The sequence below is a fragment of the Prionailurus bengalensis genome, chromosome A3, assembly GCF_016509475.1.
Source record: "Prionailurus bengalensis isolate Pbe53 chromosome A3, Fcat_Pben_1.1_paternal_pri, whole genome shotgun sequence".
NCBI lineage: Eukaryota > Metazoa > Chordata > Mammalia > Carnivora > Felidae > Prionailurus > Prionailurus bengalensis.
Window position 1 is genome coordinate 104710786 of NC_057354.1, and position 13928 is coordinate 104724713.

The following is a 13928-nucleotide window of genomic DNA, read 5'->3' on the forward strand; positions in this document are numbered from 1 at the left end:
TCTTTCTTAAAACTGCTTTAAGATCAGCCCTTATGTGCTTCTATATTTTCTACTGTTGTTTTTACACACAAATAAATCCCCATCGGCATATATGCCTTAGAAAGCAAGTTCTAGTAGGTAGCTTGGCATTTTGGATGTCTGTTTCCTAAATTTGTGGCATAGCATTATAGATTTTTGGCTTAGGATTTCATTCCTTTCTTTGTAAGAAAATAAAGGAAAACTTGGCTTTGCAGGGAATCAATTTCAAGCAAGTTACTTCTTACAACCAGAGCTCACTCCTTCACAGCTGGCCTTCAGAGATCTAATGTGGGATGCTAAAGCAGGCACGGTGAGTATGGTCGCTATCAATAAAATTACACCTTTCCAGATTTTATCATGGTTGCAAGTATATGAATAACATGTAAATTGATTAATGCGTTATTGAAAATAAAAAAATTGTTTCTGTATTTTAATTTTTAAACGGTGATAACTTCATTGCTAAGACAAAACTTGGATTTGTTATCTTGACTTTATTTTATTTATTTTCTCTGTTGCTCTCTTCTGCCATTGTTACAAAGGAAATAATACTAGGTATCTCTCTGAATCATTCTTTGCCTCAATTTCTTCATTAGAAAATTAGAAAATTCCCAATTAGAAAAGGGAATGCTAATAATAATAGTTCCAACATAGGGTTACTGAATTACATTATATGTGTGAAGGGCTTAGAACAGTGCCTGGCACATGATAACTCAGTAAGTGTTAGATTAACTTGGAATGAGGAAGTTCAAAGTCTTTTATGATTATACTTGTTTTGGGGAGAGCTTGGAGTAAAGGATTCCTGGTATTCTGAGTATTTGAAGTGGGAAATAGTCTTTATATTTAATTCTAGCCTCCTCCCTTTTAGCAGAGTTGAACCACATTAGAGCACATCACCCCCCTTCCCGTTGACCTTCTGCCCTCTCTCCCTCCCTTTTTCAGAGCCTCAAGGGAAAAATAAGAGGACCCAGCGTGGTTAGGTTTTGCCGGGAGAGTGGTGTAGAATTTTCTCCTCTCAACCTGAACTTTGCCTGGAACCTCCTTAGTATATAAAGTGTCTTTTATTTCAAGTCAATAATAATGTTGCATTTGGTCTGTTTAGTGTACTAGAACCTGCATGAAGGGCATTTAATTTTATGAACTTGTACCCAGAGAACTAAATATTCAGCTTTTCTTTTTTTTTATTAAAAAAAATATTTTTTTAACGTTTATTTATTATTGAGAGACAGAGAGACACAGAGCATGAGCAGGGGAGGGGTAGAGAGAGGGGGAGACACAGAATCCGAAGCAGGCTTCAGGCTCCGAGCTGTCAGCACAGAGCCCGATGCAGGGCTCAAAGTCACAAACTGCGAGATCATGACCTGAGCCAAAGTCGCCTAACCAACTGAGCCACCCAGGTGCCCCTTCAGCTCTTATTTCTTAAATTGAAAATGTGACAAGCTGTTAGATATTGCCTTATTTTTTCAATGATATAAGTTATTTAAATGAGGGGCTCCTGGGTGGCTCAGTCAGTTAAGCGTCTGACTTCGCATCAGGTCATGATCTCACAGTTCATGAGTTCGAGCCCCGTGTCCAGCTCTGTACTGACAGCTCAGAGCCTGGAGCCTATTTCAGATTCTGTGCCTCCCTCTCTCTCTCTCCGCCCCTTCCTCACTTGCACTCTGTTTCTCTCTCTCTCTCCCTAAAACAAATAAACATTAAAAAAAAATGTTACTTAAATGGAAAGGCTCATGACCATCAAGCAGAATGTTAAGAATCAAAGATGTCTTTAAATAAGAAACCAGAGTGGCGATTTATTTATTGACATTCTGAACTATACTTGTGAAGTAGAACTGAATAATCATATCCAATGGCCGGTGCATTCTATCAAAGCATCTGTATAAGAAGCCAAGAAGCAATGTAGGTAAATGCTTGGAATTAAAACAAGGAGGAGCCAGCCGGATATTAATGTCAGGGGTCATTGGTTACTATGCTGTGGTGACCTTCTATAGTTGCCTATGTTATATAGGAATGAATTGTAAGAATGAACCTGGAATCCAGTGATTCCATGATCAGGTCATACGTTTTACCTAGTTGTACTATTTTTTCATTATGATTTTTATGCATTTACCACCCCCCCCCCCAATGCAAATGTTTCAAATAGAAAGATTTATGGAAATTTTACCAAAGGTTTTTATTTAAGTGGAGTGGACTATTGAAACCTTCCTTGTGTGCATAGGTTTATGTGTAAGTTTTTTTCTTTCATCCTTTTTTATTCTATGTGCATTTAAAGTATTTATTAAAAATGCTTTGAAAATGAACTTGTCTTATAAGTCATAAAGTAAGCCTTGTTTTTATAACCATTTTTTTTTTCTCAGATTAAGTCAATACCAAGTCGTGTTTCATTCATTCTGACCCTCTGGAGCTGTAAAATGATTCCTCTTCCAGGAACAAGCATCCAGGTGCTCAGTAGACATGTTAGCCTCTGTCTGTTTGATGGAAATAAGGTGAGCTTACTGCGGAGGAAAACAGATCAATCAGGATAGGAGAATACTTTGTTAATGCTGCATATTAAACATGTACTGCATTGAGTTTGTCTTTCTGTTTGTCTCTCTTTCAATTTCTCTCTCTCTCTCTCTCTCTCTCTCTCTCTCTCTCTCTGTATGTTTATGTGTACATATAAAATAATATGTGGTGGAGTGCAGACTGTAAGGCTCTGATGGCATAGGTTTAATTCCTGGCTCTTTCCGTTGCCAAGTGTATGATGTTGGTGTATATGTCCCAGTTAACTCCTCTGAGCCTTAGATTTCTCACTTACAAAAAAAGGTACTGATGCCTGTATTCTAGTATCATATATAGTTCAGCTCTTGAGTGTACAGAGTAGTTTATGTTTTACAAATGTACACCTGTATAATCAACATCCAGATCAAGACATGGAGCATTACCAGCACCTTACAAAGTTTGCTTGTGTCCTTTTTCGTGACTCTTGCCAAATTAATTGATTTGTTTGTGAGACACGGCTTAAATACAGTGCTTAGATGGAATTTGTAATTTGTGGGATGTTAACAAAATATTGCTTAGAGAGAAGTTTACAGCACTTGCTGCGTTAGAAAAGAATTCTCATGTTGAGAGTCTAAGCTCCCTCCTGAGAGGGGTTCTCGGGTTGAGATCTATGGACGAAGAGGCCTTTAGAAGGCGAAGGGAAAAGGGAAGAGGAGCCTGGCCAAAGGAACATCACAGGCAAAGGCCCTGGTGGGGAAGGACTCGGGAAAGCCAGTGTGGCCAAGTGGAGAGAGGCAAGAGGAAGTGTGGGATGGGGTGACATGGGAGACATCAGGAACACGGTATGAGACACTGTAAGCCATGATGTAAGGGAGTTTTGTCTTTATCCTAAAGACAGTGAAGTCATTGGAGGAAGTGACAGAGTTTAGATTTACACTTTGGGAATATCTCTGGCTCTTCTTTGGAGATGAATTACAAGGGGGGCCAGAAGGACATGAGTAGACCATTTGGGGTCTTTGGCACAGTGTGGTGGTCAAAGGGCAGCCCGTGGCGCCTCCAAGAAAACAAAACTTGGAGTCAGTCATTTGCCCCAGATGAACCTCGGCTCCACAAGCTTGGTGTGGGATGCTGACCAAATTACTTGGCCCTACTCTCTCTCACTTTCCTCATCTGGTACACATCTCTTAGGGTCCATGTGAGGATGAAATGAGTTAATATAATAGTAAAGCACTTAGAAAATACATAGAACATAAATGTGGCTAGATGAGATAGGAAGCGGATACCTTAGTCTGGGGAAGTGGAGATCTCGGAGAGGAGAACCGTGGCTACAGGGATACGTAGACCGTAAAAACCACAATTTGACGCTGGCTTGCAGATGGAGGGTGAGGGAGAGTGGAGTGTCAAACATGCCACTCGGTCTCTGGCTTCCACATCCGGGCAGTTGGTGGTGACACTCAATGAGATAGGGAGCACTGAGAGCTGATCAGATTTGGAGGAGTTTGTGGGTTTAGCTTCACTCATGCTGAGTCTACTTACAGCTCCCAGTGCCTTTCTTTCTTTCGGAACTGGGAATAAATAAATGAACCGGGTCATTCCAGTGATCCTCCCTCATTTCTACACACCCTGCACAAAACACTGCCATTAATAAGCCAGTAGGTGTCATCAGCGACCAAAAAAAGGGTGAATTGCCTTCTTTGCTTAGATCTGGTTTGATATTTCACTTTCCCTCTCCCTATGCTCATGAATGAGAACCTAAAGACTGGAATTTTATTGATCTAACATATCAAGATATTAGAAGTTATTCATTAAAAATAACAGAAGGGAATTTATGTAACTAATCTATGTCAAAGTTCCAATTGACAAATTAGAGACGATAGTTAATAGTTATATGAATACTTGTGCTATTTACCTAAGAGTGCTTCCCTACTTCTAGGGAATAAAAGCATTATTGTTAAAACTCTATGTAAAGTTTGAACTCTAGAACCATCAAGAACCACATCACACAGTATTATATTTACTTCCGCCATCAAGCATAATTTAGAAAACTTGGAAGACAATCTGTTGTATTTATCCTTATTTTTACTCTTTCCGTTGTTCTTCCTTCCTTCCTAACGTTAAAAGTTTCCTGATTTTAACATGTTCTTACTGTTGAGAGAATTTCCTTTAACCACTCTTTCTGCTGGCTACAAATTCTCGTTGGTTTTCTTTATCCAAAAATGCCTGTTTCCCGTTTATTCCTGAGGGATATTTTCACTAGATATGGAATTATGGTTTGGCCTTTCTTTCTTTCTTTCTTTCTTTCTTTCTTTCTTTCTTTCTTTCTTTCTTTCTTTCTTTCTTCCAGCACTTGAGAAATACTGTGCCCCTTCGTTCTATGGCTTCTGAATGGCAATCCACTGTCACTAGAATTGGTGTTCCCTTATTGGTAAATCTAGGTGTTATTTCTTTCAAGACATATGGGTTTCGTTTTTATATGTTTATGATGTACTTGGGCATGGATTTCTTGGGTTTATCTTGTTTAAGGTTTGCTCAGCTTCTTAAACTAGAGGCTTATGTCCTTTGCCAAGTTTGGGGATATTTCAGCCATAATTTTCTTGAATACTTCTCTAGCTCCAGACTGTCTTCTGGGACTCTGATGACATGAATGTGCGATCTTTTGTTATAATCCCACAGGTTCCTGAGGCTCTGTTTTTTTTTTTCCCCCATCAGCTTTATCTTAGTTGTTCATAGTGCATAATTTCTTTTTTTTTTTTTTTTAATTTTTTTTTTCAACGTTTATTTATTTTTGGGACAGAGAGAGACAGAGCATGAACGGGGGAGGGGCAGAGAGAGAGGGAGACACAGAATCGGAAACAGGCTCCAGGCTCTGAGCCATCAGCCCAGAGCCTGACGCGGGGCTCGAACTCACGGACCGCGAGATCGTGACCTGGCTGAAGTCAGACGCTTAACCGACTGCGCCACCCAGGCGCCCCCATAGTGCATAATTTCTATTTTCCTACCTTCAAGCTCCCTGATTCTTTGCTTTTTTATTCAACATTTGAGTCTGTCCAGTGAGTTGTGTGTGTTTGTGCACACCTTGGTTATTGTGTTTCTCAATTCTAGAGTTTCCGCTAGGTTGTTCATTTTTATCTTCCATATCTTTGTTGAGAGTTTGTATTTCTTTCTGTATTTTGAATTAGTTTCAAACATGTCCATAGTTGCTTATGGAAGTATTTTTAGGTGTCTGCTTTTCAGGCGTCAGATAATTCCAACATTTGTGTCATCTCAGTGTTGGCATCTGTTGATTGTCCTTTCTCATTCAAGCTGAGGTTTTCCTGGTTCTTGGTATGATGAGTGATTTTTCAATTGTATCTTGGACATTTTGGGTATTACGGGTTTCTGGATCTTATTTTAACTTCTGTTTTAGCAGGCCCCTGACACCATGGTGTCAAGGGAAGGTAGGTGGCACCTCACCACCCCAGGTGAGAATGGAAGTCCAGGTTCCTCACTTGGCTTCTACTCACATCCCTGGGGGGACAGTGTGCTTCCTGACTCTGGGGCCCTGGTAGAAGTTCACGCTCCTCACCAGGCCTCCACTGACAGCACTCACTGTGTCGTGCCTCAGGACCTATGATCCCTAGCCAGTTCACTTTCCTGGCTCCACATTGGACGTTATGTATAAAATAAAACTAAGGTTTGTAAATTTCATTATATTAAATTTTACGTCAAAAAATAACTGTGAATCAAAAATGAACTCTAGTTAATGATATGCATGCTAGTTTAGAGAGAGGTTACTAATGTCTGCAGGCTTGCAGCGCATCAAAAAATAAGATGAATTGAGGGATAGATAGATGATATATGTGATAAAGCAAGGATAGTAAGATGTTAATGGTAAAATCTAGGTGATGAGTATATGAGAGTTCACTGTATGTTTCTTTTAACTTGTCTGATATGTTTAACACATTTCAGAATCACCACCATTGTATATTTCACCCTTTTAAAACATGAATTAAAAACCCTTAAGTACTCACTAAGAAATAATACATCCACTAATTACCCATCTGTTTTGCCAATAAGAGAAATAGAAAGCAAGCCTGTAGCTCACATTTAGAATCTTTCAGATCTTGGAACATTATAATTTTCCAATTTGTTTACTTGTCTCCTTTTAGATCTATTTTATACTCACCTTATTTTTGTTGGAATTAGCAATATTTTTAAAAATATGAACAATTTTAAACATAGAAATGTGCAGAGGGGTGCCTGGGTGGCTCAATCAGTTAAGCATTTGACTCTTGGTTTCAACTCAGGTCATGATCTCACGGTTTATGAGTTCAAACTGCATGTCAGGCTCTGCGATGGCAGTGCTCAGCCCGCGTGGGATTCTCTCTCTCTGCCCCTTCCCCACTCAACACACACTCTCTCAAAATAAATAAATAAAACAAACAAAAAAAGGAATATGCAGAGAATAACGTAACAGACACTCATGGCCTTATCACCTAATTCTATTGAAGCCTCCAAGTTTGTAATAAGTACTTTAACTTCTTTTAAAATAAAAAATGAGTACTTTCTGCTCAATTTTCCGTAAACCTAAGACTTCTCATTAAAACTAGTCTATTATTGGGGCGCCTGGGTGGCGCAGTCGGTTAAGCGTCCGACTTCAGCCAGGTCACGATCTCGCGGTCCGTGAGTTCGAGCCCCGCGTCAGGCTCTGGGCTGACGGCTCAGAGCCTGGAGCCTGTTTCCGATTCTGTGTCTCCCTCTCTCTCTGCCCCTCCCCCGTTCATGCTCTGTCTCTCTCTGTCCCAAAAATAAATAAACGTTGAAAAAAAAATTTTTTTTTAAATAAATAAATAAATAAACATAAGAAAGAAAGAAAGAAAGAAAGAAAGAAAGAAAGAAAGAAAGAAAGAAAAGAAAAGAAAAGTAAATACTGCAAGTATGATTGAAAGCCCCAATGTATCCCTTCCACATCCTGCTGGTTTCCTCCCTCCATATAGATAACCCTTATCCTAAATTTTGTTTTATTAACTTTATACAGCCTAATTTTTAATAATCCCATGCTTTATAAAATGGTATCATATCCTTGTACCTTCTGCAAATTTCTTTTTTCTCCCTTTATGTTTTATCCAAGTTGATGGATTTTGCTCTTGGTCGTTCTTTTTAACTGTTGAGTGGTATTTCATTACAGGGACATGCCACCATTTATCCCTTATTCTCTTGAACATTTCTACTATTATAGTCTTTCAGGGAACATTCTTATACACGTTGATTTGCGTTCATGTGAGACAAGGCTTTAGAATATGTATAAGTGTACTTGGGAGTAGATTGCTGAATGGTGGATTACTGTGTTAGATAATGCCAAATTATTCTCCACAGAGGTTCTTCCAGGTAATACGGCCGTGATCCCAGTTTCTCCATATCTTCACAATCGGTATTATCTTACCAATGTTTTGGGTATGAAATGGAATCTCATTGTGGTTTTGGTTTTGATTTCCCTGATATCTAGTGTGTTTTTAAATGTCTCTTCTTATGTTTATTAACCAATCAGATTTCCATCATTATGAATTGTCTTTTGTGTCTTTTGCTCATTTTTCTTTTGGATTTTTATAAATTTAAATCTTTCATTTGGATTTCCAAGCTTCGTATAACTTAATATAAGTATGTTAAATATATAATTGATTTATAATTCTTGATAAATACTGGACATTTTGTTGGTTATTTGCATTCCAAGCACTTCCAGGTCTGTGGGTTGGCATTTAAGTTTGTGTTGTTTAAGTTCGCTTCCAAGAACAGAAGTTCTAAAGTTCATGGATGTTAGCTGTATCAGTCTTTTCATTTATGGTTTATGCTTTTCATGTCTTGTTTAAGAAATCCTTCCCTTGTATGGAAACCAATCTGACAATAAATTTCATATTAATAAAATTAAATTAAATTAAATTAAATTAAATTAAATTAAAAAAGAAATCCTTCCCTATGTCAGGATCATAAAGATACTCTCTTTTATTTTCTTCTAAATATTTCTGTTCACTGTGGTATTGACTCTACCTAGAATTTATTTCTATGTATTTTGTAAAGTAGAGATCTAGTTTTATTTTTTCCATATTTATAGCCAGTTGTCTCAATAACATTTATTGAAGAGTTCATCTGTTCCCCATGACTTGCAAGGCGGCTCTGTTATGTAACAAGTGTTCATCTCTATATGGATTGGGTTCCGGTGTCTGTTCTGATCAATTGGTGTATTTGTCTTTCCCTGGACCAATAATAGTCTTAACTGCTATGGCTTTATAATATGACAAGTCCCCTCAGTTTGCTTTCTATATAAATTATGCTTAACTAATCTAGACTATTTGCTCCTCCATATGAATTTTAGCATCAACTTGTTAAATTACATTTTAGAACCCAGTTGGGATTTTTAGTAGAATTGCATTGAATTTTTAGATTCATTTTAGTAGAAGCTTTACAGAATTAACTCATAAAGCCTTAAACATATGATATGATCTTTCTATGTATTCTGATCTTCATTTTTATTTTATCATAATGTTTCATAATTTTCTTTATAAAAGTCTTGCATGGTTCTTGTTTAAATACAAATATTTGGGGGTTTTGTCATTTTTAGATAAATATATCATCATATTTATTGCAAATTGGATCATTGTCCAAATCCAAATATAGTAGCCACTAGCTGAATGTTACTATTCAAATTTAAATAATTATTTACTTAAATTTAAAATAACTTTAAATGCATATTAATTTAAAACTTAATTAAAATTAAATGAAATTTAAAATTTAGTTCCTTAGTATCACCAACTACATTTCAAGTGATTGATAGCCATATGTGGCTAATGGCTGCCATATTGGATAGCACACACAGAATGTATTTATTATCACAGAAAGTTCTATTAGAGTTCTATTGGACAGCACTGGGTCCCTATATCAAGAATGTTACTGAGTAACACATTTGAAACTCTGACTTTTTTAAAAGATGGTAAAACATAAGTCACATCGGTAATTGATTGACATGGTTATTTACAGTCTGCCTTTGCCTTTTCATTTAAAAATCAAATTTTTATCATCAAGTTTTTCAAACATTCACAAAAGTAGAGAGAATAGTATAATTATCAAGATTTTGCTCAACTGGCTAATCTATCCCCAATGTTTTTCTTCCTTTTTTATAAAAGCATTGTAGTGAAAACTTTTGACATTCCATTTTATTCCTATATATCTATGAATCAATATTTATGCATGTATAAACATATAAACATTTTCTTACATAACCACTTTGTTTAATGTCCACTCATTTTTGAGAGAGAAAGAGAGCGAGTGGAGGAGGGGCAGAGAGAGAGGAAGACACAGAATCCGAAGCAGGCTCCAGGCTCTGAGCTGTCAGTACAGAGCCGGACACGGGGCTCAAACCCATGAACTGTGAGATCATGACCTGAGCCGAAGTCAGACCCTTAACTGACTGAGCCACCCAGGCACTTTTCGTACATAACCACTTTTCTTACATAACCACCATTATCCCCTCTGCAATATTAAGAATCATTCCATTTTTCTATCTAATACCCAGCCCATATTCAGATTTCCTGGTTGTTTTAAAATTTTTCTTTGTATACTTGTTCTGATCCATACAAAGTCCAAACATTGCATTCGGTTGTCATGTATCTTAAGTCTCTTTTAATCCAGCAGTCTCCTTTATCCTGCCTTTTAATTTTTGTGCCATTAACTTGAAGAAACTGGGTCAGCCATCACAGAGAATGCCTCACTTTCTGGAGTAGCACTGCCCATAGAACTTTCTGTGATAATGGAAATATTCTATGTCTGTGCTATCCAGCATGGTAGCCACTAACCCAATGTGGCTTCACACATGGCTAGCATGACTATTTAAATTTTAAAGTTAAAGTTAAATAGCTACATGCGACCAGTGGGTACTATATTGGATAGTACAGCTCTGGAAGATTTCTTTTTACTTCCTTTTATTATCATTAACTTGTTTCTCTATTTACCTTCCCCCTGCCTTATTATTTCCTGAAAATTAGCTAGTTTTGGTAGCTATATGAATTGGAATCTTCTTCTTATATTTTCTTTTCTTTTTTTTTTTTTTTTGAAATTGTTTAACTTTTTATAAGTTTATTTTTGAGAGAGAGAGCATGAGCATGGGAGGGACAGAGAGAGAGGGAGAAAGAGAATCCCAAGCAGGCTCCACCCTGTCAGCTCAGAGCCAATTCAGGACTTGATCTCACAAACTGTGAGATCATGACCTAAGCTGAAATCAAGGGCTAGATGCTTAACCTACTGAGCCACCCAGGAGCCCCACCTCTTATATTTTCTAAGTGGTTATGATTGATGCATAGAAAGCTGTTGTCATTTGGAAGTTGATCTTATATCCCAAAACTTTACTGAAATTGCTTATTATTTCTTTTTTTTTTAATTTTATTCATTTTGAGAGAGATCTCATGAACCGTGAGATCATGACCTGAGCCGAAGTCAAGAGTCGGATGCTCAACCGACTGAGCCACCCAGGCGCCCTGAAATCGCTGATTATTTCTACTACCTTTAAAATATAGTGTCACTTAGACTTTCTATAGTCTCAAATTTCTTATGTGTATAGTTGCATTGCCTGCAAATAAAGACAGTTTTGTCTCTCCCCTTTTTATACCTTATGTCTTTTTGCTGTCTTACTCTTTGGGCCAGGGACTACCAGGAGAGACTGCCTTGTCTTCTTCCTGATACAGATGTCAGTGTTTCTGAAGACTCGCCAATGGGATGTTTGTTACAGGTTGTTGATAGGTACTCTTTCTGTGGTGAATGCTCCTCTGCTCCAAGTTTTCATATTTACAAGTAAATGTTGAATGTTAGCAAATTCTTTTCTTCATCTATTGAGATGATCATTTGACTTTATTCCTTTAATTTGTTGAGCTGGTATACCACAATAATAGATCTTCTGATATTGAAACATCCTTTCATTCCTGGGATAAGCTCTTCTTGATCATAAACTTTTTATTTTGTTTAAAAAGAAATACTGCCGATTGATTGGGTTCACAAAAATTTGTTTGGGATCTTTGCATTACTATTCGTAAGCAAAATAGGCTTATGATTTTTTTTTTGTATTGTCTATATCTGGATTGAGCAGATATGAGGCAAACCTCATTCACTATAACATGCATATATTTGGACTTATTTCCCTTCTTTGTGTGTATCTTTTCTGTTTATCATCTTTTATCTTTGCTTTTCTCATTCCTGTCATCTGTTGAAATATTGTTGTCCACCTTCCATTTTTTTCTACTTTTGATTCGGAATCTACAGATTATATTTCCATTAAGTGGTTACCTTTCAATTTTTAACATACCTACTTAGCTATAAATTATTCTCATAAATCTAAAATTACCCTGTACTTCTGTCTTTTTCTTAACACATCAAAGATACTAATAACATGCTTTATTGAATACCCTGCCCACATCTTGTTAATGTTGTCTAGAAGTAAATCTGGCCTTTTAAAAAGATTTTTTTAAATGTTTATTTATTTTTGAGAGACAGAGTGTGAATAGACGAGGGGCAGAGAGAGAGGGAGTGGAAGAGAAAGAAGGAGACACAAAATCCGAAGCAGGCTCCAGGCTCTGAGCTGTCAGCACAGAGCCCAAACATGGGGCTTGAACGCACGAACCAATAAGATCATGACCTGAGCTGAAGCAGACACTTAACTGACTGAGCCTCCCAGGTGTCCCTGGCTTTTTTTTTTTTTTTAAAGCAATCAATATATAATTACATATATCAACATATCTTGTTAATTTCAATCCTCAGGGTTATTTCTTGTGTTGTTAGTACAGTATTTGATTTCTTCACGTATCTTTAGAGACACATTTTACATGAAAGATATGACTCTCTTTTCCCTCCTACCTAATAGTGTTGTGGTTTCTACCATCAGCACCACCCCATCCCCAATTCCAGTCTAGAACCAGATTTTATAGTGGACTTTAACGTTCTTAATCTAAGGTTCATGAAAGGGCCCTCTTGTTGCCTTGGTTCCCAGCCTGGTATCATGGCTTCATCTCTTTCCTCTCACCTGCTTAGGTTCACCACTTCCTATGAGGGGGAAGGTTGGCCACCATTTCTTTTTCATCCTGCTGTCTTCAAGCCGTAAGGCTGTCTGTTCTGTCATGTGTTGAGTACTGTCAGCCTCTGTAACAGGTAAAGCCAGCCTCTTGCCATCACATCCTGCTTCTAGACTCAGAGCCCGGGAGATCCCCGATTTTACTCCCACCCTCCTCACAGCTTTCCCCTTCTATCTATGGTCCATTGACTTGTTCATCTTACTTTTGAGTTCTACTCTCTCTCTTTAATTATCACTCCTTTATGTCGGGAGCAGAGCCACCGTGTTAATGTACAAATTCGACATGCCATCTTGAGCAGAAGTCCTTATGTATTCTTAATACAATTTGCTAAGTAGAAGCCTCTAAACTTTTTGACTCCTTGATTACCTCATCCTTTGTGTTCTGGGTTTGTGCAGAAAACAGAGCGGTTCTGAGCCAATTGTTCACCCGCTCTTGCTGAAGTTTTTGCAAATGTAAAATGAGGTATTTGGACTAAGTACTTTTTAAGTGTTTATTTATTTTGAGAGAGAGAGAGAACAAGCGTGAGCGGGGGAGGGGCACGGAGGGGGAGAGAGAGAATCCCCAAGCAGGCTCCACGTTCAGCACAGAGCCTGATCTGGGGCTCCATCCCAGGATCATGAGATCATGACCTGAGCTGAAATCAAGAGTTGGACGCTTAACCGACTGAGCCACCCAGGCGCCCCTGGACTAAGTCCTTTTTAGCTCTCAGAGTCCGTAAACCAAAAAAGGTGTAAAATTATCAAGCAGAAGAAGTTACTCCCGAATTAAAATCAGGATTGTCCAATTTGAAAAGATAAAAGCAGAGATGGTAGGAGACCTCAATTTCGATGACTGCAAAGGACTTTTTGGGTATTAGAAGTGAGAAACGCTTCTTGAAAAACTAAGAGGAACCTTAGAATAGATAAAATGCAGTCTTACATTTAACACCAGGTAATAATGAAAACAAGTTTGTACTCTGAGAGTTCAGGCTGAGAATATATATTATTTTAGGAGATTTTAAATAAATTCCTACGTATTAGTTGTTGAAGGAAATGAGCACTTTGTATATGTGGAAAACAACTCAGCTGCCCGTAAGAGAATCCTAGTTGTCTACCAAGAGGGACATACATAGAGGGCAGTGAATTGAATCTGACCTCATGGGACATGTTTGGGATAGTTTCTAATTGTTTTTTAAAGTTCAGTTGTGGGGCGCCTGGGTGGCGCAGTCGGTTAAGCGTCCGACTTCAGCCAGGTCACGATCTTGCGGTCCGTGAGTTCGAGCCCCGCGTCAGGCTCTGGGCTGACGGCTCAGAGCCTGGAGCCTGTTTCCGATTCTGTGTCTCCCTCTCTCTCTCTGCCCCTCCC

At 38.0% G+C, this 13928-nt stretch overlaps 1 protein-coding gene across 5 annotated transcripts in view; it reads left to right on the top strand.

Annotated features, from left to right (window-relative positions):
• Positions 1–13928, top strand: part of NPHP1 (nephrocystin 1) — a 60043-nt gene that overhangs the window by 19942 nt on the left and 26173 nt on the right. For all 5 annotated transcript variants that reach the window (XM_043604020.1, XM_043604024.1, XM_043604021.1 and 2 more), the window contains exons 10-11: positions 234–328; positions 2373–2501. In XM_043604020.1, coding sequence (XP_043459955.1) covers positions 234–328; positions 2373–2501 — 224 coding nt within the window. The remainder of the gene's footprint in view (positions 1–233; positions 329–2372; positions 2502–13928) is intronic.